The sequence below is a fragment of the Salmo trutta genome, chromosome 2, assembly GCF_901001165.1.
Source record: "Salmo trutta chromosome 2, fSalTru1.1, whole genome shotgun sequence".
Classification (NCBI taxonomy): Eukaryota; Metazoa; Chordata; class Actinopteri; order Salmoniformes; family Salmonidae; genus Salmo; species Salmo trutta.
The window spans coordinates 54,295,018-54,322,400 of record NC_042958.1 but is presented as its reverse complement, the minus strand read 5'-3'; the positions used below and the strand labels follow the sequence as shown (position 1 = coordinate 54,322,400).

The 27,383-nt window shown below is 40.8% G+C and overlaps 1 protein-coding gene across 2 annotated transcripts in view; it reads left to right on the top strand.

Annotated features, from left to right (window-relative positions):
- Positions 1-26,913, top strand: part of grid1b (glutamate receptor, ionotropic, delta 1b) — a 414,815-nt gene extending 387,902 nt beyond the window's left edge. The window contains exons 13-17 of one of the 2 annotated variants that reach the window (XM_029705837.1): positions 14,893-15,088; positions 18,167-18,333; positions 21,478-21,718; positions 22,955-23,093; positions 25,656-26,913. In XM_029705837.1, the coding sequence (XP_029561697.1) occupies positions 14,893-15,088; positions 18,167-18,333; positions 21,478-21,718; positions 22,955-23,093; positions 25,656-26,062 (1,150 nt within the window). In that variant the 3' untranslated portion in view covers positions 26,063-26,913. The remainder of the gene's footprint in view (positions 1-14,892; positions 15,089-18,166; positions 18,334-21,477; positions 21,719-22,954; positions 23,094-25,655) is intronic. The other variant, XM_029705848.1, reaches the window with a different exon arrangement.
- The last annotated feature ends 470 nt before the right edge of the window (positions 26,914-27,383 follow it).

The following is a 27,383-nucleotide window of genomic DNA, read 5'->3' as shown; positions in this document are numbered from 1 at the left end:
TACTCACAGACATCGTTCAAACAGTTTTAGAAACTTCAGAGTGGTTTCTATCCAAATCTACTAATAATATGCATATCCTACGTTCTGAGCCCGAGTAGCAGGCAGTTTAATTTGGGCACGTCATTCATCCAAATTTCCGAATACTGCCCCTTGTCACTAAAAAGTTAAACCTAATTATTGTATTCACAGACTGGGCAGTGCCCAGAAAGACACTCGCAATATCCACTAGGTAATTTGTTTGGCAGCCCACAGTGTATTTCTTATTCACATTTTGAATACATGTATTGATAATGTGAAACATGGGGAGAGGGAGAAGGGGTGGGTATTGATTGATTTTATTTCCTCCATGGGGTGATATTTGGCAAACAGCAAATAATACATGGGTTACCGGTATTTGTAACATTATCCACTGGGTTTGCTGCAGGCAGAAAATCATAGGAAATGCTCTTTCATTTACACAAGCTGCCTCCAATCAATTCTTTAAAGTCTGGTTACGCGTGAGTGTTTGGTGGGGGGATCGCCTAAACCAGGGGAGGCGTAACATACAAATCTTAATTGCACAAAGCCTATTATTTGGCAGGGAATACAATTTGTAGATCAGTGATTCTACACCTCACTTTACTCAAACTGATCCTCTCCAACAGACTCAATCCCTGATCAGAGTTTATAAAAATGTTGCAATTAGGACAGTTAAAGGGGAGAGACTGAATCCAACCAGAAAATATAAAAAATTCCAAATCAGAATATCAGTTGCAGACAATATATTCTTCAAAACCTGAAATTTAGCATTAGATTATAAATGGAAGGACAGAATAGACAGCCAACTGATGAAAAAAACAACACATTACGCTATCTCAGCAGAATGCTTCTACAGTACCAAGAAGGTTGTGGAGGATTTAATGAAAAAGTCTCCTTACATAACAAGATAGAATCCATCAACCAAAATATTTCACAAAGTATTCATAGCCCGTTCTTAACATATGGGTATGTTAGACATTTTTATCTCAGAAAATATATAGGGGGAAATGTAGACTATTTTCAGAACATAAATGGCTAGCCTATTTTCATTCCCTATAGAAATAACAACCCAACAACTTCTCCAATTCTGTTAGGACCGCAGTATTTGGAGAGATACGCTTCTCCACCTCCACAAAACGCAAGTAAAAGGGCATGTACTCTGAATGATATTCTGACACTATTGAATAGTTCACTGCCTTTAAATACACTGTATCAGCCAGAACAACTAACTTCTTCACCCACCTCTCCTACAAAATATGAAGAACATAATGGTCTTGTGTGTCAGTGGATTCACCCGTTATTATGGAAATGCTTTCAGTTTTTTTGACTAGCCTCACCCCAGTGTGTTAACCATTTACTGCAGTGGGCTAAATCAGGGTCACACAGAGTTTTTATTGATAGTCTTAAACAAATCTACTTTGAAATAAAAGTATACACCTCAAACACGTGGTTATGGGCTTAAAAAGAAACACCTTTACCATGTCAGATATAGAATTGAAATGTATTCAATCTTGAGTTTGCATCCCAATATTACACTTTTATATACATCACAGAAGACTGAAATAACAAAAAGGTTTCACATAGAAACACTGGATTGTAAGCAAAAAATTAAATAATAAAAGTGAATTATGAAAAAATACTAATGACATTCGACCCGTGATGCCACTAGAGGAAGATTTGGTCATTTTACTGGAATTAAAGAATGTGCACATTTTGGGATTGTCAACTTTTTCGAGAGGGATGCTGGCACTTGCAAAACCCATATCCTCAGCATTTCTATAGCGGATGAAAATGGCTACTTTGTTTAGAAATAAGCTATATTTTCTTAGATAAAATGCCTATTATTCCCCATATAATGTTCATAACAATGAATAAGTTAAATATTTATGTTGATAACGTCCTTTTGAGGTAAGATTATCAAAATCTGGGAGAAAAAATAAATATATATATTGAGAAAAGCGCCTCAGCTAGAGGTGCTCGTTGGCAATCACACAGAAGTATGACGTCAGTCATGTCCTTAATATGAAATTATTTAATATTACGGCAAGGTTACAGTCTGGAATGTTTTTTATTTTTGAAATCTGAGGTTGGAAGATGGAGGGCCTTTTGATTGTACATCAAATGTTTTTTTAGTATCTACTAGTGAATAGAGTATGTCATCAAGCATGTCACATCAGAGATCACTGACTGTTTGAACACTATGGTGACACGCCAATTTCCCTAGCTGCTTCTTTTAACTATATTCCAGAAAATCAAATCCAAGATGACATTTCCATCAGTTCATCTTCAATGCAATCTTGTGTTGCAAAATAAATTACTTTATTTATTCAAGTAAACACATACAGAAGATATCCAAAGTACACCCATGAACAATACTGTATATTCATGAATGTTGGAGGTAGGGTTGCAAAGGGACGGAACCTTTCCGGTAAATTTCCAGAATTTAACCTAAAGTTTTCCATGGGACGTTAAGCCCCAGAAATTTAGGAAATTTAGCTTAAATTTATCCAAAAAGTTAGCTTATAACAGTGAACCATTTTTTTGTGGGATACACACAAGGCAATTCTAGGTCTTGTGGCATATTTTGGTTAAACTATCCCAAATTCAATGGAATTGCAACCAATTCTTCCATCACATGTACAGCTGATTGTCAAGATCTTGCACACTAAAATGATGCTATTGGGCCCACACTACAACACTGTCTGAGCCAAGGACTACATGCTTTCTGGTAAGTTTTAATTACAATACTGAATATATTTTATATGACATACATGATTTTTTGTTAACTAGTAAATGGTTTCCTACAGCAAAGTGTGTTTAAATAATTTCTAACTTGTTAACATTTTCTGCTAGTTAGTTTTTGCCACCATGTGGGTTGTAGCTTGCTTGAGCCTGCTAAATGGGCACTATCTGATGTGTGGAGACATTTCACTGCAGCTAATGTAGAAGGAAAAGCTGTGTACATTTGCAAATACTGTGCCAAATCATATGTGAAGAATGCAACAAAGCTGCAGAATCATCTGGCCAAGTGCATAAAGTTCTCACAGCGCTCACAACATGCAATCAAAAAGTCCCTCTACTTCTATTCGAGGTGAAAATGATGAATCAGACACCTTATCGATAGCAATAGCTCATGGTCCTCCTGGAATCAGACGTTTTTTTGACTCAATGGAGGAACATAGTGAGAGAAAAGCTGATGAATGTCTTGCTCAAGCTGTGTATGCAACTGGTTCACCTCTGATGCTCACAGGCAATGTGTATTGGAAGAGATTTCTGAATGTTCTTCGCCCAGCATACACCCTTCCAACCAGACATGCTTTATCTACTCATTTGCTGAATGCAGAGTTCAACAGAGTTCAAGTGAAGGTCAAGCAAATCATAGAGAAAGCAGACTGTATTGCAATCATTTCTGATGGGTGGTCGAATGTTCGTGGACAAGGAATAATTAACTACATCATCTCCACACCTCAACCAGTATTCTACAAGAGCACAGACACAAGGGACAACAGACACACCGTCCTCTACATTGCAGATGAGCTGAAGGCAGTCGTCAATGACCTTGGACCACAGAAGGTATTTGCACTGGTGACAGACAATGCTGCCAACATGAAGGCTGATTGGTCTAAAGTGGAGGAGTCCTACCCTCACATCACACCCATTGGCTGTGCTGCTCATGCACTGGATCTGCTTCTCAAGGATATCATGGCACTGAAAACAGTGGATACACTCTACAAGAGAGCCAACGAAATAGTTAGGTATGTGAAGGGTCATCAAGTTATAGCAGCAATGTACCTCACCAAGCAAAGTGAAAAGAATAAGAGCACCACAGTGAAGCTGCCCAGCAACACCCGTTGGGGTGGTGTTGTCATCATGTTTGACAGTCTCCTTGAGGGGAAGGAGTCTCTCCAAGAAATGGCCATGTCACAGTCTGCCGATATGGACAGCCCCATTAAGAGGATCCTCCTGGATGATGTATTTTGGGAGAGAGTGGTAAGCAGCCTAAAACCTATAGCAGTAGCCATTGCATAGATTGAGGGAGACAATGCCATCCTGTCTGATGTTCAGACTCTACTTGCAGATGTAAGAGAACAAGTCCGTACTGCCCTGCCCTGCCCACTTCACTGTTGCTCCAAGCAGAGGAAACTGCAGTTCTGAAATACATCAAAAAGCATGAAGACTTCTGCCTGAAGCCCATACACACCGCATCGTACATGTTGGACCCTGTATGCTGGCAAGAGCATCCTGTCTAGTGCAGAGATCAACAAGGCCTATGGTGTCATCACTACCGTGTCTCGCCACCTTGGCCTGGATGAGGGCAAGGTTCTTGGCAGTCTGGCAAAGTACACTTCCAAGTAATGGCTTTGGGATTGAGATGCTATATGGCAGTCGTGCCAACATATCTCATCAGCCACCTGGTAGAAGGGACTTTGTGGATCTGAGGCTCTTTCCCCTGTTGCCTCCATCATCCTCAAATCCCACCAACATCTATAATGACACAAGGCGAGACCCAGATGCAGACACAGGAGGCAGATGGTTGGAGTCTAAGATGTTTAATAATCCAAAAAGGAGTAGGCAAGAGAATGGTCGTGGTCAGGCAAAAGTTCAAAACCAGTTCAGATTCCAGGAGGTATAGAGTGGCAGACAGGCTCGAAGGTCAAGGCAGGCAGAATGGTCAGGCAGGCGGGTACAGAGTCCAGAAACAGGCAAGGGTCAAAACCAGGAGGACTAGAAAAAGGAGAATAGCAAAGGCAGGAGAACGGGAAAAAACGCTGGTTGACTTGCCACATACAAGACAAACTGGCACAGAGAGACAGGAAACACAGGGATAAATACACTGGGGAAAACAAGCGGCACCTGGAGGGGGTGGAGACAATAACAAGGACAGGTGAAACAGATCAGGGTGTGACAAACATCAGCTGCCTCAGAGCGCAACTGGTCCTTGTTTGGGAACACACACACCAAAGCACGCAACAGGCTGACCAATACAAGCGTTGACAAATTGGTGGCCATCCGGAGATGCGATGGATCATTGGGAATCATTCAAAATTCCCTTTCTTTTGGCATTCAGTGAAATCATCCCATGTGAAGAGTCAACTCATTTAATTAAGGTTCAATTTGTAACTAAATAGTTTTTGTTTTATTTCTATTGGATTTAAACATTTGCAATTATGTCTACTTATGATAAGGTAAAAGGTTTATGTTTCTGTCTCCATATGAAATGGTAAATATATCCAATGCAAAAACATTTAAATGGTATTAATATTAATTTGCATATATTTCCGTTAATTCCCATATATTCCCGTTAATTCCCATATATTCCTGTTAATTCCCACGGAAAGTTTCTACCTCTGAATATTCCCCAAAATGGGCAACCCTAGTTGAAGGCCTCTTCAAAAAGCCCTGAGAAACATACAGTACCTTCAGAAAGTATTCAGACCCCTTGACTTTTCCCACATTTTGTTGTGTTGCAGCCTGAATTTGAAATGGATTAAATTAAGATTTGTTTTTGTCACTGGCCTACACACAATACTCTAAAATGTCAAAGTGGAATAATTTTTACAAATTAATAAATAATATCGCCCTTCCGTATCTGCTGTGAAAGGTGTCAGAGCTAGAGCAGTGCTTGTCAGGCCATGGGACATCCCGAAAATCGGTCTTCTCACGACGAAAACGTCTGTAGTGTCCGAACAGTTTGAAAGCTGAGACTCTCACGAACAGGATGGTGTTCTCTGATTTGCTCTAGGACGCCCAAAAGCCTCACAAGACTCGTCTGAAGTTCTCTGAAGTTCCCAGTTTAAAAAAATTATGGAAGTATATATGGAGATAGTTTAGTGCCTAAAATAAGGGGATAAATACATGTAAAAAATATTTTAAACAGTTTCCTGTTTCTCTCAGATATAGGACAGACACTTCAGAACAAACTTCCTTTTAATTTTGTTGTTTCATGTAGTGAATCTGTTATTCAATGTGTTTCTTTTGGCTAATAGCATTATTGCCAAATTCAATGTTGCATCAAATACTTTTTAAATATATTTTTGTAATATGTTAAGGGGTCTTAAAATTCAAAATCAAATAGCCAAATTATTCTTGGTATGGCCATCTTAAAACAATTTCATATGTTAGCTTAGAAACCCCCTCCCCCGGATTAGACAGGGTTTAGACTCTAGAGGGTTAAATGAGTTCAGGAGTAAAAATGTGCTTAAGTCACATAATAAGTTGCATGGACTAACTCTGTGTACAATAATAGTGTTTAACATGATTTTTAAAATCACTACAGTACCTAATCTCCGTACCCCACACATGTAATGTCCCTCAGTCGAGCAGTGAAATTCAAACACAGATTCAACCACAAGGACCAGGGAGGTTTTCCAGTGCCTCGCAAAGAAGGGCACCTATTGGTAGATGGGTAAAAAAAGCTGACATTAAATGTACACCAACTCACTCTAAAGATACAGGCATCCTTCCTAACTCAGTTGCCGGAGAAAGGGAACACCGCACAGTGTTTTCACCATGAGGCCAATGGTGACATTAAAACAGATGCAGAGTTTAATGGCTGTGATAGGAGAAAACTGAAGATCTAATTGACAAAATGAAAAGAAGAAAGCCTGTACAAAAACAAATATTCCCATATATGCATCCTGTTTGCACCAAGGCACTAAAGTAATACTGCAAAAAATGTGGAATATAGTGTTGAGTTTGGGCAAATCCGATATAACACAAGAAGACAGTGAATTCTGAGTGGCAAAGTTACTGAGTGGCAGAGTTACAGTTTTGACTTAAATCTATGTGAAAATCTATGACAAGACCTGAAAATGATTGTCTCGCAATGATCAACAACCAATTTGACAGAGCTTGAAGAATTTTGAAAATAATAATGGCCAAATGTTGCACAATCCAGGTGTGGAAAGCTTTGACAGACTTACCCAGAATGACTCAGGGGTGTGAATATTAATATAAATGAGATATTTCTGTATTTAATTTTCAATAAACTTCTATACATTTCTAAAAACATGTTTTCACTTTGTCATTATGGGGTATTGTGTGAAAAAATTTTTTTTAATCAATTTCAGGCTGTAACACAGGGAAATGTGGAAAAAATCAAGACGTATGAATACTTTCTGAAGGAACTGTATATCTCTCTGTATTCTACACTGACAAAACCTGGGTGCTATTGCCTTCCTCTAAGCAGTCATCATGCTGCTATTATCCTCTACCATCAATTCTATGAAAAAGCACACATATTGACCATAGCATAAAAGGATGTATTGATTTGGCCAAATGAGAGCAATCAGTGATAGTGATTGGAATTGATCTCTGATCCACAGGGTTATTATGCTTTTATAACACTATCCCATACTCACAAATAACAGTACAGCTACTATCACACTGCTTTATTGAGCAATTATCTTTTTTATTTTCACTGTGCTTCAAATGACCCAGACATGAACACTGGAATAAACCAAGCAAAGTACACGGTTCTGGATAGCAGAGTAAAATCAGGAGGTGACCTTTAGCTTACAGTTTTTGTTACTTACTTCTTGAAGGTGCATTATGGGGTGTGTGTTTCTGTCATCTGCTATTGGGCAAGGGCGTTAAAGTAACTCTGCTCTATCCTCCACATTTTCCCTCAATTGAGTTGGTGAAAATTAAACTGTTCTTACAGTCCTATTGAGGCCAGGGCAGTGTGGGGAAAAGATACAGCATTTCAAGTTTCCATTGAGGTAATCTTAAATCATTTTAAATGCTCAATGTTTGACCTAATGTTCTGTCCATATAATGCATACCCATTCAAATACTTTACATTCATTCAATATATGAGACTTTAATATTTATAGTTCTGGAATACCGTAACACACATAACAGGGCTTAGTATTTAGGAAGATTCAGATTTTCAATTAAAAATCTACTCGTATACAATATACTAGCCAATAGAGACTGACAGGAAAGGTCAAAGAGCATCATTCAATAGACAACCTGACATGTGCTATTAGCTTTAATTCGCTTGAATGAAGATAGTCAAATAGACATGTTTAATTTAAACCTATCGTGCATCCACTCACCCCAAATGCTCAATTCAACACATCTAACGGTTGTAACTTAATCCCTTGACGCGTCGGTTGATATAAAAATATTAACATATTACATACAGGTGTATGAGACCACATGTCCGTCAGTTATGATCTACCTCAATTAAAGCTAACCAAAATGGAAACAAAGCATGTGCCTTTAATCAGGTATGATATAGCAGCTATCAACATAAATCAAATCAAGCTTTATTTATACAGCACATTTCAGACATGGAATGCAACACAATGTTCTTTACAGGAAAAAAAAATAAAAACAATGAAAATAAAAGCTGAAATACACTGCTCAAAAAAATAAAGGGAACACTTAAACAACACAATGTAACTCCAAGTCAATCACACTTCTGTGAAATCAAACTGTCCACTTAAGAAGCAACACTGATTGACAATAAATTTCACATGCTGTTGTGCAAATGGAATAGACAACAGGTGGAAATTATAGGCAATTAGCAAGACACCCCCAATAAAGGAGTGGTTCTGCAGGTGGGGACCACAGACCACTTCTCAGTTCCTATGCTTCCTGGCTGATGTTTTGGTCACTTTTGAATGCTGGCGGTGCTTTCACTCTAGTGGTAGCATGAGACGGAGTCTACAGCCCACACAAGTGGCTCAGGTAGTGCAGCTCATCCAGGATGGCACATCAATGCGAGCTGTGGCAAGAAGGTTTGCTGTGTCTGTCAGCGTAGTGTCCAGAGCATGGAGGCGCTACCAGGAGACAGGCCAGTACATCAGGAGACGTGGAGGAGGTCGTAGGAGGGAAACAACCCAGCAGCAGGACCGCTACCTCTGCCTTTGTGAAAGGAGGGGCAGGAGGAGCACTGCCAGAGCCCTGCAAAATGACCTCCAGCAGGCCACAAATGTGCATGTGTCTGCTCAAACGGTCAGAAACAGACTCCATGAGGGTGGTATGAGGGCCCGACGTCCACAGGTGGGGGTTGTGCTTACAGCCCAACACCGTGCAGGACGTTTGGCATTTGCCAGAGAACACCAAGATTGGCAAATTCGCCACTGGCACCCTGTGCTCTTCACAGATGAAGCAGGTTCACACTGAGCACATGTGACAGACGTGACAGAGTCTGGAGACGCCGTGGATAACGTTCTGCTGCCTGCAACATCCTCCAGCATGACCGGTTTGGCAGTGGGTCAGTCATGGTGTGGGGTGGCATTTCTTTGGGGGGCCGCACAGCCCTCCATGTGCTCACTAGAGGTAGCCTGACTGCCATTAGGTACCGAGATGAGATCCTCAGACCCCTTGTGAGACCATATGCTGGTGCGGTTGGCCCTGGGTTCCTCCTAATGCAAGACAATGCTAGACCTCATGTGGCTGGAGTGTGTCAGCAGTTCCTGCAAGAGGAAGGCATTGATGCTATGGACTGGCCCGCCCGTTCCCCAGACCTGAATCCAATTGAGCACATCTGGGACATCATGTCTCGCTCCGTCCACCAACGCCACGTTGCACCACAGACTGTCCAGGAGTTGGCGGACATTTACTACACAGCAAATATAAGATAAAAAACAAACTGAACAACTGAAAAGCACCCCAAGGAAAAGTAAAGCTAAAAAATATGTGTTTTAAGATCTCTTTTAAATATGTCAACAGTTTCGGACCCCCTCAGGTTCTCTGGCAGGCTGTTCCTGAGGCTGGGGGCATAATAACTAAAGGCTGCCTCTCCGTGCATCTTGGTCCTAGGCTTTAGGATAATTAAAAGGCCAGTGCAAGAGGACCTGAGGGACCTACTGGTTACATAACTTAAAAACATCTGACATGTATTGGGGTGCACAATCGTGGATTGATTGAAAAACCAAAAAAACAATGAATTCTAAAACTCACAGGCAGCCAGTGCAGACACCTTAAAACCGGTGTAATGTGTGAAATACATAACCGTTTTATTACAAATTGGCAATAATATTTTTTTCAAACCAGGGTATTTTAAGCAACAGGTGAAGGTTGCGGCAGAGATGCACTCTTAAACCATTTCACTTTGAGCATTTTTCAGACATAGAGTACAGGCAGTTTGCTAAACTGTCTAACTAATGATTGTATGCACTGCTCACTGAGAACTTGTCATTACATAGATAGACTGCTGAGTGCTGTGGTGACTGTCCGAGAGATAGCCATGCGTCACTGCTGACATATCTTCGAACCGAAGTACAATTAATTCACCATGCCACCTCCTTTTCATTACTCTGGCAAGTTTTGGTAACAAAGTAACAAAGAATATGATCTAAACAGTTGCTGGTAATGAATAGCTTAATTACAGTGCCTTCGGAAAGTATTCAGACCCCTTGACCTTTTCCACAGTTTGTTCCGTTGCAGCCTTGTTTTAAAATGGATTATATTGTTGGTTTTTCTCATCAATCTACACACAATACTCAATAATGAGCAGGAAAACTTGTTTTTAGACATTTTTTCTAATTTATACAAAACCCCCCCGGAAATATTACATTTACATAAGTATTCAGACCCTTTACACAGCATCGAGTCTTCTTGAGTATGTCGCTACAAGCTTGGCACACCTGTATTTAGGGAGTTTCTCCCATTCTTCTCTGCAGACCCTCTCAAGCTCTGTCAGGTTGGATGGGGAGTGTTGCTGCACAGGTATTTTCAGGTCACTCTAGAGATGTTTGATCGGGTTCAAGTCTGGGCTCTGGCTAGTCCACTCAACGACATTCAGAGACTTGTCCCGAAGCCACTCCCGCATTGTCTTGACTGTGTGCTTAGGGTTGTTGTCCTGTTGGAAGGTGAACCTTTTCCCCAGTCTGAGGTCCTGAGCACGCTGGAGCAGGTTTTCATCAAGGATCACTCTGTAATTTGCTCTGTTCATCTTTGCCTTGATCCTGACTAGTGTCTCAGTCCCTGCCTTTGAGAAACATCCCCACAACATGATTGTGACGTTCGTTGTCAGGAGGAGACCAAGGCGCAGCGTGAGTTCGGTTCATCATACTTTATTTTAAATGTGAACCAGCAAAAACAGTAAACAATACAACGAACGAAAAGCTAGGTGTGCAAACACATACAACACAAAGACAAGATCCCACAACTGACTGTGGGAAAAAGGGCTGCCTAAGTATGATTCCCAATCAGAGACAACGAATGACAGCTGCCTCTGATTGGAAACCATACTCGGCCAATCAAAGAAAAAACAACATAGATATACAACACATAGAATGCCCACCCCATGTCACACCCTGACCTAACCAAACAGAGAAAAACGTCTCTCTCAGGTCAGGGCGTGACAATGATGCTGCCACCACCATGCTTCACAGTAGGGTTGGTGCCAGGTTTCCTCCAGACGTGACGCTTGACATTCAGGCCAAAGAGTTCAATCTTGGTTTCATCAAACCAGAGAATCTTGTTGCTCATGGTCTGAGAGTCTTTAGGTGCCTTTTGGCAAATTCCAAGCAGGCTGTCATGTGTCTTGTTCTGAGGAGTGGCTTGCGTCTGGCCACTCTACCATAAAGGCTTGCTTGGTGGAGTGCTGCAGAGATGGTTGTCCTCCTGAAAGGTACTCCCATCTCCACAGAGGAACTCTAGAGCTCTGTCAGAGTGACCAAATGGGTTCTTGCTCACCTCCCTGACCAAAGCCCTTCTACCCTGATTGCTCAGTTTGGCTGGGCGGCCAGCTCTAGGAAGAGTCTTGGGGGTTCCGAACTTCTTTCATTTAAGAATGATGGAGGCCACTGTGTTCTTGGGGAACTTCAATGCTGTAGAAATGTTTTGGTAGCCTTCTCCAGAGCTGTGCCTTCAATTCCTTCAACCTCATGACTTGGTTTTTGCTCTGACAGGCACCGTCAACTGCGGGACCTTATATAGACAGTTGTGTGCCCTTCCAAATCATGTCCATTCAACTGAATTTAACACAGGTGGACGCAAATCAAGTTGTTGAAATACCACAAGGATGATCAACGGAAACAGGATGCACCTGAGCTCAATTTAGAGTCCCATAGCAAAGGGTGTGAATACTTATGTAACTAAGGTATTTCTGTTTTTTATTTGTAATTTGTAATTTGCAAAAAGAAAAAAAAGTTATTGCTTTGTCATTATGGGTTATTGTGTGTAGATTGATGAGGATTTGTATTGATTTAATACATTTTATAATAAGTCTGTAACGTAACAAAATGTGGAAGAAGTCTAGGGGTCTGAATACTTTCCGAAGGCATAGTAAATCACACACTCAAATCAGACACCTTTCAAGGCATCATAATGCTTCTCACAAGGCTTCGAGTCATGTCCAATCTATTTGCGAGCTCAGTGAATACTCCCTTTGGTTATCAAATGAATTTAGAATTGTTAGCACTCTTTTGTAAAAAACTGATTATGAAGTATGTTTTGACATTGCCTGTCACCTTATAGAAAGGCAACTATAAGAAAGGTGTGGGTGTAGATTGCTCTACAGGATAATGTAAGTATCAGGATAAGGTAAAACCCAGACCGTGTCGAAGTAACAATGTTTATTACAGCAACAGAGGCAAAGGTACAGGACGTCAAGCAGGCTCAGGGTCAGGTCAGGCAGAGGTCGGAAATACAGATAGGGGCGAAGGTACATGATGTCAGGCAGGCTAAGGGGCAGGCAGAGTGGTCAGGCGGGCGGGTTAAGGGTCAGGACAAGCAAGGGTCAAAAATCAGGCGGGCGAGAAAAAGAAAGGCTGGGAAAAGACAGGAGCTGACAGGATAAAAGCTGGTAAGCTTTACAAACAAGATGAACTGGCAACAGACAAACAGAAAACACAGGTATAAGTACACTGGGGATAATGGGGAAGATGGGCGACACCTGGAAGAGGGTGGAGACAAGCACAAAGACAGGTGAAACAGATCATTGCGTGACAGTAAGATAATTCAAGTTCTAGACACTCCTTGATTGTTCTGTAAGTTTAGTGTTGCTAATTTCTTCATTACATAAATCCGTTTTTCTCACTCTTTTTGAGAACTGAGGTGTGTGTAAATTGTTTGTTGCTTTTTTGTGATATGCTGATCTGATCCAGTACAAAAGTGATTAATTTCTTTAAGAGTAGGTTTTGATTAAAAGTCAGACTTCTCCACCTTTAATGTTAATGTTAAACAATGTCCCTTTACTTCGCCTCTTAAATTATTTCCTGTGCTTCCTCTGGTGTTAACTAACTAATAAGCAAACAACTCATCGGCATCATTATTTCCTGTCTAGAGATGCCCATAAAAAACTGTGCCCTCATTTCCCCTGGACTGTTTATACGTTATGACACAGCAAGTGTCTAAACAGAGCACTGCTATGTAACAGCTGGCCCACCTGCCAGTTTGGAGCTGTCTCACTGTGAGCATACATCTGACATCCATATAAGCCTATCCTCAATTTACACTGTTACAAAATAGATTTGTTGTCCCCCATGATGAAATCGGGGAGAGACTGTGGATCGGTCTCCATCTGTCTGTTCGTTTGTATTATAGTCATACGCAATATCTCAGACAGCACTGGCCCAATTTTGATGAAACCTGGGTGAATGATGTGTCTTGCCATACAGATCCAGCATTTACAAAATTAAACTGATTGGCCCAAGGAATGAGCTATAGTAATTGACTGACAATTGTGAGTCACACCAGAGAGGAAGAGTCGAAGCGAGAGGGATAACTGGGCCCAAAATCTGTCTTCTCCCGGAGGTAGCGATTTTTCCGCTCACCAAGCAAGGAGTTTTTATATGAAGGTCAATGAGAAAGTATAACATTTGGTTTAAAGGAAATGTTCAAAAATGTTCTACTTCATAGTCATCATTTCCAGCACCACTCCAACATCAGATCTAATATACCTTTCAGAATGATTAGGTTATTACAAGTGTACTGACATAAATAGGACACGTGACATCCCTGCAACTTTCAGAAAAAACACTTTGTATCGGAATTGTGCCTGTTGTTCACAAGTGTATTTGCCCTCTCATTGATCTTGCCTCCTCCGACTGCCTTGTAGTCTGAGTACCAGTCTCTTTACCTAACATTCCACTCTTTGCTACTCTTTGTCATTGCCAAAGAGTCTTTGGCACATGATATGGAGTACAGGGAGTGGATTAGCTAAAGAGACTGGTACCCAGGCTAACTGCCTTCCATTTTTTAAGACATTTATTTTCATTGTTAGAGCAGCCACTTGAAGATCTGGTCAATATAATGTATAATCTGTGGTCACGCGATAACAGAAATGTGTAAAATACATATCTCAATTGCCCAATGGAAGGCGCTCCATCATTCATGAGGTATGCCATGTTTGCTGTTGTCATAAGCGTCGTAATAATCGGACCAAACTGCAGCGGGGATGTGAATCATCTTCTTGATTTATTAAAGAAATGAACACTGAACAAAATAACGACGAAAAACAGTCCTGTAAGGTACTAAGACTATACATGGAACAACCACCCACAAACACAAGAGAAAATAAACCCACTTAAATATGGCCTCCAATTAGAAGCAACGACAACCAGCTGCTTCTAATTGGAGGTCGGTCCCAAAACTAACATAGAAATAGAAAAAATAGAAAACCCACATAGAACATAAACCAAAAAACCCGAAACACACAAAACAAACACCCCCTGCCACGCCCTGACCAAACTACAATAACAAATAACCCCTTTTACTGGTCAGGACGTGACAGCTGTTGCCTTAAGTTAAGTTAACTTGTTTCTTTGAAATATGTCAATTCAGGAAATCAAGTTAAGTTGACAAAATCTACTATTACACTTAACAGTGTACTTTACTGTACATACAATATCTGTCTTGTTATACATTTGACTTGATGTATTTCTCTGTGTTCTTCCCTCTATGTCTCTACAGGACATTCCAGGACCTGTCTAGGCAGATGGACGTGTCCTATGGCACCGTGAGAGACTCAGCCGTATACGACTACTTCAAGAACAAGGGCACCAACCCTCTGGAGCAGGACAGCACATTCGCAGAGCTGTGGAGGACCATCAGTAAGAACAACGGCCATGATTACTCTGTGTCCAGTCCCTCAGAGGGCATCCGCAAGGTAGGTTGACAAAGACAAGGCAGGTATATGCCAATACGGAGAGGATTCCTGAGTACAGGCTGGCAATCACTTTAGGTAGTTTTGCTTAGCTACTGTGGATTTCGACGAAAAGAGAAAACAGTATAATATTGTCGTTTCATTGTCATTTCACAGTATGGTGTCATACTGTTCTCACTCAATACTGCGCCTGTAGTTCCACAATATTTCAAAACCAATTAGCCAGGCAAATTCAACATTGTCTTTGACTATCTGTCAGTCTGAATAAACTGCAAGTGCTGTTTTGTGACATTTGTACCAATTACACTGGTTAATCTCATAAACTGCCTGTAATAAATAGCTAAGGAAGAACAGCACTAGCACTTTGCCTACCCATATGCTGAGAAGTACTATGACATATGTCTTCGAATTCGGTCTGTGTACACATTTTAATTAGCATTCTTGCATTGTCTTTTCTTTTCTCCAATGCAGTCAATTTCAATTAGCTACCAGCAGCTATTCTGACAATCTAGAGGAGGGAAACAGAGGTGCTGTTTTTTCTGTCAAATTTAGTCTTTATACTGCAAAACAAAGGCTTTTTTTCTCAAACTCAGCCAACTGAGCCTTTTAGCAGCACGGCAGATGTATTTGTATTTGTCAACAGACAATGTGTGCCTTTGTAGCAGTATGTTTCTGGGTCAGTCCATTGAGGACTCACAAAAGAAGAGAGCGCAGTAAGAGGTAGCAATTATGTGGAGACAACATCAAAACACACATCACCTTCTGTTTCTGAGTTAAAAGGTTTTTGTATCAAAAACGCAAGTTAACAAATAGCCCAGTCTACAACGAGAATCAACCTAGAAAAGAAACCTATACAGTAAATGGATTGAAGTGCGTCTGTTTTACCAAGGTACTGCATATTCATTAGAGTCCTACACTTGCATGGAATTGGGATACTATATTCACAGTCGTTCCCACATAAAATACATTCGGAAAGTGTTAAAACCCCTTAGCTTTTTCCAAATTGTTTTACATTACAGGCTTATTCTAAAATTGATTAAATAAATGTTTTTCCTCATCAATCTACACACAATAGCCCAAAATGACAAAGCAAAAACAGGTTTTTAGATTTTTTTGCAAATGTATTAAAACAGAAATACTTTATTTACATAAGGTTTCAGACCCTTTGCCATGAGACTCTAAATAAACCTCAGATGCATCCTGTTTCCATTGATCATCCTTGAGATTGTCACGGCTGTCGTTGGTGAATGAGGACCAAAATGCAGCAGGTACGTGTATGCTCATATTTAGATTTATTAACTTACAAAAAACAACTGAATACAAAATAACAAAACTACTAGAACTAACAAACGAACAACAAAACAGTCTGGCAAAGCCTAGGGCTGAACACAGAACAATCACCCACCAAAACACAAACACACCCTCATTTATGAGACTCTCAATCAAAGGCAGATAGAAAACACCTGCCTTCAACTGAGAGTCCCAACACCAATTCACCAGACATAGAAACAGACATACTAGACTCCACATAGAAATACCTAAACAAACCAACACCCGGAATTACTAAAACAAACACCCTTAAACCAAACACACCACCCTGAACCACATAAAACAAATACCCTCTGTCACGCCCTGACCAAACTACAAACAATTAACCTTATATACTGGCCAGGACGTGACAGAGATGTTTCTACAACTTGATTGGAGTCCACCTGTCGTAAATTCAATTGACTGGACATGATTTGGAAAGGCACACACCTGTCTATATAACATCCCACAGTTGACAGTGCATGTCAGAGCAAAAACCAAGCCATGAGGGCAAAGGAATTTTCCGTAGAACTCCGAGACAGGATTGTGTTGAGGCACAGATCTGGGGAAGGGTACCAAAACATTTCTACAGCATTGAAGGTTCCCAAGAACACAGTGGCCTCCATCATTCTTCAAAGAAGAAGTTTGGAAACCCCAACACTCTTCTTAGCACTGGTCGACTGACCAAACTGTGCTATCAGGGGTGAAGGGTCAGGGAGGTGACCAAGAACCTGATGGTCACTCTGACAGAGCTCCACTTCCTCTGTGGAGATGGGAGAACCTTCCAGAAGGACAACCATCTCTATAGCACTCCACCAATAAGGCCTTTATGGTAGAATGGCCTGACGGAAGCCACTCCTCAGTGGCACATGACAGCCCGCTTGGAGTTTGCCAAAAGGCACCTGAATACTCTAAAACCATAAGAAACAAGATGCTACAAGATTGAACTATTTGGCCTGAATGCCAAGCGTCACATCTGGAAGAAACCTGGAACCATGCCTATTGTTAAGCCTGGAGGTGGCAGAATCATGCTGTTGGGATGTTTTTCAGTGGCAGGGACTGGGACACTAGTCAGAATCAAGGAAAGATGAACAGAGAAAAGTACAGAGAGATCCTTGATGAAAACCTGCTCCTGAGCGCTCAGGACCTCAGACTGGGGTGAAGGTTCACCTTCCAACAGGACAACGACCCTAAGCACACAGCCAAGACAATGCAGGAGTGGCGGCTTCTCTGAATGTCCTTGAGTGGCCCAGCCAGAGCCTGGACTTGAACCCGATCGAACATCTCTGGAGAGACCTATAAATAGAGGTGCAGCGAAGTTCCCCATCCAATGGGAGAAACTCCCCAAATACCAGTGTGCCAAGCCTGCAGCATCATACCCAAGAAGACTCATGGCTGGAATCGCTGCCAAAGGTGCTTCAACAAAGTATTGAGTAAAGGGTCTGAGTCAAATATTTCTGAGTTTTATATTCAATACATTGGCAAACAATTCTAAAAACCTGTTTTTTCTTTGTCATTATGGGGTATTGTGTGTAGATGGATGAGGGAAAAAAACAATTTAATACATTTTAGAATAAAGCTGTAACATAACAAAATGTGGAAAAAGTCAAGGGATCTGATTACCTTTCTGAATGCACTGTATCGGCCTTCTCCAGACTTCACATTGACATTTATCATCCTTTAGGTTCTATCACGGAAAACAATGTTATTGTATAGGCAGCATGTATATCATCTGGATCATTAGCAGGGTCATTGATTGTCATTCCTATTCAGGCGAAGAAGGGCCCGTATGCCTTCCTGTGGGACATGGCTGTGGTGGAGTACGCCGCGCTGACGGACGATGACTGCACCATCACCGTCACAGGAAACAGCATGAGCAGCAAAGGCTACGGCATCGCCATGCAGCATGGGAGTCCCTACAGAGACCTCTTCTCCCAGAAGTGAGCAACAACACCAACCTCATTATACACCATCTATATTGTAACGACCCTGGCGTTGATAAGCATGATTATTGCTCCCCCAAAGGGAACTAGCTTTCTCAGAGCAGAGGTAACATGTCCGGCTTTGGAAAATCGATTCTGGCCTCGAAACCTCGTGCTACTCCCTCGTTTCATTACAATGTTTATGCATTAATGATATACCATCACTTTATCATCAGTTCTATTCAGTATCTTCTCCTCCTCACCTCTTCTTTCATCACCTCATCTCTTCCTTTCATCCCCTTCGGGAAATATCCTAAGTCTTAAGTGCATATGGTTTAACGCACACCTACTTTGAATCCTAATTACTTTCTCTGCTTCATAAAAGTCATAAACATAATCACTGATGGTTGACAGCGCCTGAGGTAATTGAAGGCTGTAATTGGCTGAGAGGTCATTCGGTGGTTATACTCATCCATTTTAGAGGGAGTTTGATGAGGAAATGAAAGGCCCACTAAGACAATGTTTTTATAAATTCACTTTGTAGTAAAAACACTAGTCAAAATGCTCTTAATAAAGGTTAGAACCCAGCTAGCACATAATGTTCTGAGAAACATATTTTGCATACAACCTTACTGCAACTTTATTGGAATGGTGCAGGATAGTTACTTGGCTTTGGGACATTCTTAGCACATTTAAGGAAATTGACAAAAAACATGAAAAACATGACATGCATGCTAGCTCCATCCTGGATGGACTCGTTTCATGGATAGAGAACATAAGATCATAGTTTCAAATCGATCTGATGTTGTGTCACAATAAAAAAAAAATATATTTTTGAATGATTAATACCTAATGAAATTCATTTCCATGTGTCCTAGCTGTGCTTGGAGTTCCAAAAAGTTAAACCAAAATAAGCTAACAGTGGTATTAAGTGTTATTGAAATATTCAGTGAATTTTTTAAGGAAGTTATTCAAAAACCTCCAAATAATTTCCTTCTCAGAACATTACTCAAACCTCCCAGCCAACTTTTAAGGAACCAGAGTAAAATGTTCTCAGAACCTCCCTGCAACCTAAAAATAAACATTCCCAGAAGAGGCAAAATGTTCACTTCTGTTGTCAGAAGGTTTTTTTTTAAATTCCGTTTTACCCGTCAGGAAACGTATGGCTTTGTTCCCACAACCAAGGTTGAAACCAAAAACATACTTTCGAACAACTTCCATGGAACCAAATGTGTTAGCTGGGGAGTTACTACAGTTCTGTCATTCACAGAGGTTTAATGCATGATTTTAATGCCCTTCTAATGCTGTTTCCCCATGCAATTATATATTATCAGATGTATACATTGCAGCACAGTTAGAATGTGGTCTATTCTTTTTTATTACTTCTCACTAAACTACCCTTGAGGAGCCACATGATGTGTTTGAATTACAGAGTAGGGGATCACTGCAACTTATCCTTAAGGCAAGTTTAACTTTTTTACTATAAGTCCAGGTTACAGTCATGGACACGTTTTATGTTCCAGCTGAGTTAGAGGAATTATTCAATATGAGTTAACATGATTCTGCTAATTATTTCCATGAAAAAGGTTAATGATTCATATTTTAACAAAATACTTAGGCAATGTCTTGAAATGTTAACAACATTTGAAAATCTTTGATCTTTTAGTTGCAGTTTTTTCTCCTTTGTATTAACCATTGTAAATTGATCCCATTGCGAAGATAACAGAAGCCGGCAGATTTTAGATGCTGATTGTCTAAATCTCTCCATAATCACATGGAACCAATTAGGACTGTGCATTGGCCAAGGATATTGGCCAAGCATATCCCCAAAATGAATCCCAAAATCCCTGAGTCTTGACTACGTTCCCACATATCTTGTATTGATTCTTCTCACGAATAACAGTTCCGTGAAAACAACCCAAAATGTTTAGTCACACTATGCTTTAGTTAAGAAATCTAACTCTGTTCAACTCAGTGAAAATAAACAGTTTCTGTTGTTTGAGTGCCATCCCAACTTCACAATCAGAAAGATCTGCCGTTCTAGTGACTAAAACACAAGTCTTAGGATAGGGACAATGATCCTTCTACAAAGCAGAACCAGTGTCAACCAGCTAGTCATGCTTAGATCAGGTTTGATCTGGGGCTCATGGAAGCCACACCTTTGATAAATCACCAGAGGTCAATGTGGTGGAACACTGACATCCTCTCCAATCTTTCCGAGGTGTTCTTCATCAGGGCTCTTCGGAGTGCACACTTAGTATGCAGGGCCATAGCAGGGGAAGACCGGGGTCAGAGCTTAAGCAAAGAGGTCCTTCCATGGAAGATCTCCTATAATGCCTATCCCCACTGAACTGAACACGGTCCCCCTGTCTCTACTCATAATGGCCTGGATGAATATCTGCCTGGGAAATCCTGGGCTAACAGAAATAGTGGTGGTGGTGGGATGGTAATGTGCTTTGAGGACAGCTGGGATGCTTAGGGGGTAATAACAGGCTGAACCAGGAAGTCATCTCCTCTACAGAGACGGATTCATCTTACTTCCTACCGTCCCCTGTCCCATCATCATCATCATCCATTCTCCTCCCTCTATCCCTCCCTCAGCGCCCTTGTCTATCCATAACCTTACAAATTCGCCATGTGCTCCTTTTCATCTAAGAAATGACTGTTTGCCCACGGGGCGGTACTCTGATAATGGTCTTTCCCTCCTCGCCACGGCTCCTTTTCTTTTAATTAAGCAGTTCTTCATTCTTGTTTTATTTTGGATTTAATTTGTGTCAGTGAAGGACTACAAAAGCTGACATTTAATGAAATTTACTGTGGGGGTTTAATTCACTGCACAAGCATAATTCAACAAATCACTAAAACACTGTGCTGTGGGAATGGTCACAAATTAATGCTTTAATCTGCAGAAGATACAGCAGGTTTATTTTTCATTGTTACTTTAGTGACATGATAGCATACAAATGGTAATTATAATGCAACTAGGGTCCTAGAGTCCTTATTCCTAAAATCCTTTGTTTAGCAGCCTTCAAACTTAGTACAACAGCCTGTTTTCAGGAAAGCTTCCTGCTGTTGTACTAAGTTTGAAGGCTGTTACACAAAGGATTTTAGAAATAAGGACTTTAGGACCCTCTTACACCTAAATATTTCCCCTCAATGCAGGATCCTGGAGCTGCAGGAGAAAGGAGACCTGGACATCCTGAAGCAGAAGTGGTGGCCTCGAATGGGCCGATGCGACCTCAACAGCCATTCCAACGCCACGCCTGACGGGCGGTCCCTGAAGCTACACAGCTTTGCCGGGGTTTTCTGCGTCCTGGCTGCAGGACTGCTGCTGGCCTGCCTGGTTGCTGGCCTGGAGATGTGGTGGAACAGCAACCGCTGCGGGCAAGAGCAGCCCAAAGAGGTGACCGAGCACAGAGCCCGGAGGACAGGGCAACAGGGGGAGGACACTACCACACTCTACTTTAAGGATCTACTGTAGCTGCAGACCACCATTTAGTGGAGCTACTGAACACACAGTTGTAGATTGTGCTCAGATTGAAATACAATTTGGTCCCCCCTATCTATCACCTTCCCATTCTCTGAAACCAAATCCATCTGTTTTTGTATGAATTTACGTACCTCACACAGCTCACAGATGAAGACAAATCCCCTTTATCATTTTCTTACTAATATTTCCATCTGGATTATTGGTATTTTTCAAAACTCTTTGAATTTGAACATATTCATTGATGTATGTTAATCACATCAATAAACCCTTTAGCTGCCTTCAGGATAACACATTTATGAGAAGACGTCAGTATCGATTTTGTTTTAAGTTCCCCGTAAAATTAGTATTCCTGAAATAATCAAAACCCATTGATTACCAAGACAGCTTCCTTACCCTAAACTGTAAACACATTCACACTGCCTACCACAGAGAACACTTTTCATTGATTCTCGTTACACTTTCACCAGATAAGTGCCTGCTAAGCTGATTTGCACTGATTACACCTTATGCATCAATGCCAGTTCACTTTAAGCCTTTCTTATGAGTTTAATCCACTCAAGTTACTACGATAATGTCAACATGATGTATACCAACATAGAGATCCTATTAAATTACTAATTCTATGTCTATCAAGACCTCTCACATGAGTGACTCTCCCGTGCATATGACATGAGACAAGTTAACTAAACTAAAGTTTGAGCAGAAACTGGACGCTTGCATGCGTCACCCCACAGCAATAAGAGCCACTGTATCTGTCCAACCCAGTCCATAATTAAGCAATAAGGCACAGGGGGGTGTGGTATATGGCCAATATACCAGGATAAACGTCTGTTCTTCAACACGACGCAACGAGGAGTGCCTGGATACTGCCCTTAGCCATGGTATATTGGCCATATACCACAAGCCCCCGAGGTGCCTTATTGCTGTTATAAACTGGTTACCAACGTAATTAGAACAGTAAAAATAATGTTTTGTCATGCCCGTGGTATACGGTCTGATATACCATGGCTTTCATACAATCAGCATTCAGGGCTCGAACCACCCAGTTTATAATCCCTAGTAATTCACTGTGTGACATCTTATTGCTATTATATGTCAATGTGGACATCCATCCGTTCTTATTCTTGACTGTTCTATGATCTCGTGCAGGTTACTAAGGATTACAGACTGGCAAGGGTTTCTGGTCCATTGACATATAATGAGATTACCACTGCTTCATCGGAAGGGAGGAAGGACATTTGGACAGAGAGAGAAAGAGACTGGGATGAAGCAGAAGCTATTGACACAGGTCAGAATAGAGCTCCTAAGATCTGATATGTGCTGCTGCATTAAAGGGGCACTCTGCTCTGTCCGACTGGGCTTGGGGGGCCATCTTGATCTAAAACGCCGCAACACCATCTTTCCCATCATTGGCAATCCTCCTATTTTCTTATTCTGTTCCTTCTCCTTTTTTGGGTAGTTTTTTCGTAATGGTTGGATGCATGACGAGGGCTTGTCTGTCACCCTCACCTAGAAACATTTTATGGGGAATAAGAGGAATTTAATTCAGTGACATTTTCTATGAACTACCTCATTATGACGCTTTATTGTGCCTTATACTATAGACAGTGCGTTATAACAGTTGTTATAAGCAGTGCAGGACTCGGATAACGGCCTTTGTATATGCATACATATCTCTAAATGTGTTCGTAAAGTTTGACGCAGTTGGTGTATAGAATATGTTACAGATACAGAGATCAGCTACAATACCACAATACAAACAACCACAATACAGGACCTACGGAGGACATTTTGAAAACAGCCTACTCAAGCCTAGATAAGTCATTGAAACGATGTCAGGCTCACCATGGATGGATAGAGTGGTTTTATAGTTTTGTTTTAAGAGTTGTTTCTTCTTTACGAAAGCTTTCACACCGTAGAGCCTGGTGTTATTTCCTCTCAATTTAAATCAACACACTTATTAAAACACCGGTGCGGTGGTTTAATTTGAGGCAAGTATTTGTTTAGGCGTGCCGCCAATGCAGCGAGATTATAAACATATTTTAATGAGGCGCCAGTCTGCTAAAACAATAGCCTTGGCTGAGATGTTTTAATTAGCTTTGGGAGTTTTTTATGATACTGGATTGATACTGTCATAAATTAATTCCTATAATCGACGTCTCTGTTGATAAAGTATTCAGAACAAATCATATCAAGATACATATTTGTACATTCCAGAAGGTTCAAACTGATGTGGGAAACACTATTGTTTGACTGGAATCTAATGTATCAAGATGGATTAAGTGGCTTAGTAACGTTTAGGATCTCCTCTAGAAGACTTTGTTTTCTGCTTTTAGTTGGGAGGCTGTGGTAGAATGTGCTTCTGACAGGCAGTTGGTATTGACAAGAGGAAGAGCAGTCGATGCGCTGTAGAATCACAGTGGCGTTTAGTTACGCGGTTTGACGCAACACTGATCTCATTGAAAGTTCATGTCTTCTGATGGTTAAATTATTCAACTCTAACACATACAGTCTGGCAGTATGAGAGGAGTAAATGTTTTTTTGTAAGTATTTCTGCATCTATGTTGCCAAACAACATCCATTATAATTGCATAGTATTTCCAGTGCATTAGGTTAGTCTCTAAAATTGCATGTAGGCTTGTTCCTACTCTCCAATATCACATAAAGATGATTGAAATATAGGACTTCTTAATTTCCCAGTGTGCAATATAATCAAATATTTCTTTCACGTGTAGATCATGTAGTAGATGAGCATAGAATAACAAGGCATCACCCGTCATCGTAGATTCACATTTCTGATTATGTCATCATTCCAAAACATGTATTATTTTCATTGGTTGGGCTTGTCCTCCATATGTAGAAGCTTAACCTCTGCAATGTATTGTGTTGTATATGTGCTGCACATAGGGATCAACGTGGATGTTGTCTTCATATTCAGTAATTGAACTAATATAATCGTCTTGTCAGACCACTACTGGAGCCAAGCTGCGTCTGCCGACAAAGTAGCCTAATGTAGCCACCGAGTGCAAGGATTCTTCTCCTGATTGACTAGTGATTCCTGCTACCCTAACGCTTCTTGTCCTCTATCTAGATGTCCCGATGTAACCTATTTTGTCAGCAAATAATATCTTCTTTTTTTTAAAGAACACTGTAGAAGCCCATGTATTCATGTTTGGGCATCTTAATGGGACACCAATATATTACATCAACTTTGCAACAATATACTGCAGCGTCAGCAATGAGTTGTACATGTATGACCATCTTAATAAGGCACTTAATATAATACTTCAACTTGACAATGTACTATATTTCCTGTAGCATCAGCAATGTGTTGTTAATTTATAACCGTCTTAATGTGGCATGTAATATGTTACATTGCACTTACTGTAGCCTCAGAAATGCCTCATATCCTTAGGTTACTTTTCCTGTGCACAAATGCTTGAGTGGTTTCGCAGAAGCCTAAGGTTGCATGGCAACCTAGAAAAGTCAGTAGAGGTCAGGATGTGGTTTGGCTCCAGTATTAGTGTCGTCTGTCAAAGATTTGACACCCCTTACTAAACATCAAACTGTCTATGTCCACTGGCCAAGTTTGATTTCAAGGTGCACATTCTATACAACTGTAATTAAGTCACCTCAATTCCAATTGGGCACTTAAAACGGACATTACCCAATAAGCATGTTGAGTGAAACAATCAAAGAGGCTTGGGAAACAAACCACCTCAAAAAAACTAAGGAAGGGAGAGTGGAAGTAAATGTATGGAGCTGGTGAAAAGCCTGAGAAACCCACTGTGGAACAGCCCATCTCAGCCTCTGTGTCTCTCCCTCCCCCTCTCTCTCTCACACACTTTAGGACAAGGAGGTGAATCTGGAACAGGTGCATCGGCGTATGAACAGTCTTATGGACGAGGACATGGCACACAAGCAGATCCCCGGCCCGTCTATCGAGATCTCTGCGCTGGACATCGGCAGCATGCAGCCCAGCCAGCAGCTGGAGTCTGTGCGGGACTACCCGGGCACGGGCCTGTCTGTGAGCGCCTATCTCCCAGGGGAGGGTCATGGGGGGGGCCTGGGTCGGACACTAGCTCAGGGCCCTGGAAGCACCCTCCCCCACCACCCCCTCAGCAGCTCCACCATCCCCTCCATTCAGTGCAAACACAGAGCTCCCAACGGGGGGCTGTTCCGACAGAGTCCCGCCAAGACGCCCATGCCAATGTCATATCAGGGAGTTCCCGGAGGACCCATCCCAGAAGCCATTGAGTCCACCCACAGTACATCCATCTAATAGTGCCATCTCAATGTCACATGTCCTTCCCCTCACCTGATATTCTGGGGGATTGTTGAAAAATATATGAAGAAAAAAAATATGAAAAGTCTACAAACGAGAAAAATAAGAGATTTTTATTACCTGTTGAACAACCAACGTCGTCGAAAGAACAGCAAATTTTACTTGTATATATTTGTAAATACTGAGAGAACGAAGTGAAGTAAAAGTGTATTTTGAATATTCTCAATTTTTGAAGTTGAGTTACAAATAAAAAAAAAGAGATAAAAAAAATGATATAAAAAAAAACGACTGTTTGAATGGCTTTGTAAATTTTGTTCTATATGAATAATGACGCAAATTCATTGTGATTGTTTTCTAAGTGCCGAAATAAAAGATGTCTCTCCACAGTTCATTCTTAGATGGCCATGCACCATAGAGACATAATGTAGAACACCAACTGTTATGTACCACTGTAACAACAACCATATCTATAGAGCAGTATCAGAGGAGCATATTCCCAATAGATGGATTCATTTTGTTTGTAAGACATACATTTTTCAAGGTGTTTTTGTTTTCCTACTTTAAAGTCTTAGAGAATCATTGATAAAGACTGAAACTGAAGTAACTGTCTCTCATGAGTTCTACATATTTTTGAAATGGAAGGTATTTCATAGAGCTCAATTTCAGCCCTATGTTGTCAAAGACATAGGGAGATTTAGTATCAGTCAGCTCCCAACACCAAACAAAGCTGGTACTAAGGATGCCCTGTACAGCGTAACATCAGTCAGACGTCTCACGTTGCTAAGGCCAGACCTTAGAGTTAGGCTTACGTTAGGAGAATGTTCAAAGGAAATGTCTTGACTGAATCATGTCCCTGACGATGTATAACATATGTTTCTTTAGTTGTGTGGGAGGGATGTTTAAAACAGAAAAATGTTATTTTTAACAACAAAAAAAGCTCATTAGAAAAATCTGTGTTCATTTTTTACTGAAGGATTTATTGTTGAAAAGTTGTATACAGTTTGTCTCCTTTCAGAGTAGTTAAGTCATTTCAACTGCAGATGGAGAAAAGTAGATATATAATATTGTAATGTCTCATATTTATCATTTGTAATGGAGTAATTATCACCAAGGTAGATGGAAGATAAAGGAGTGATATCAAAATTCTAAACTATTACAGTGTAATAGTGACATATCCTACTGTCTAAATACTGATGGAACTCTGTTCATAAAATTAACAGAATTTTCCCATCGATTAACCTGTGCACTTTGCAGAGCAGCAGTTCATATTACATTTCCAACTAAGGATGAACT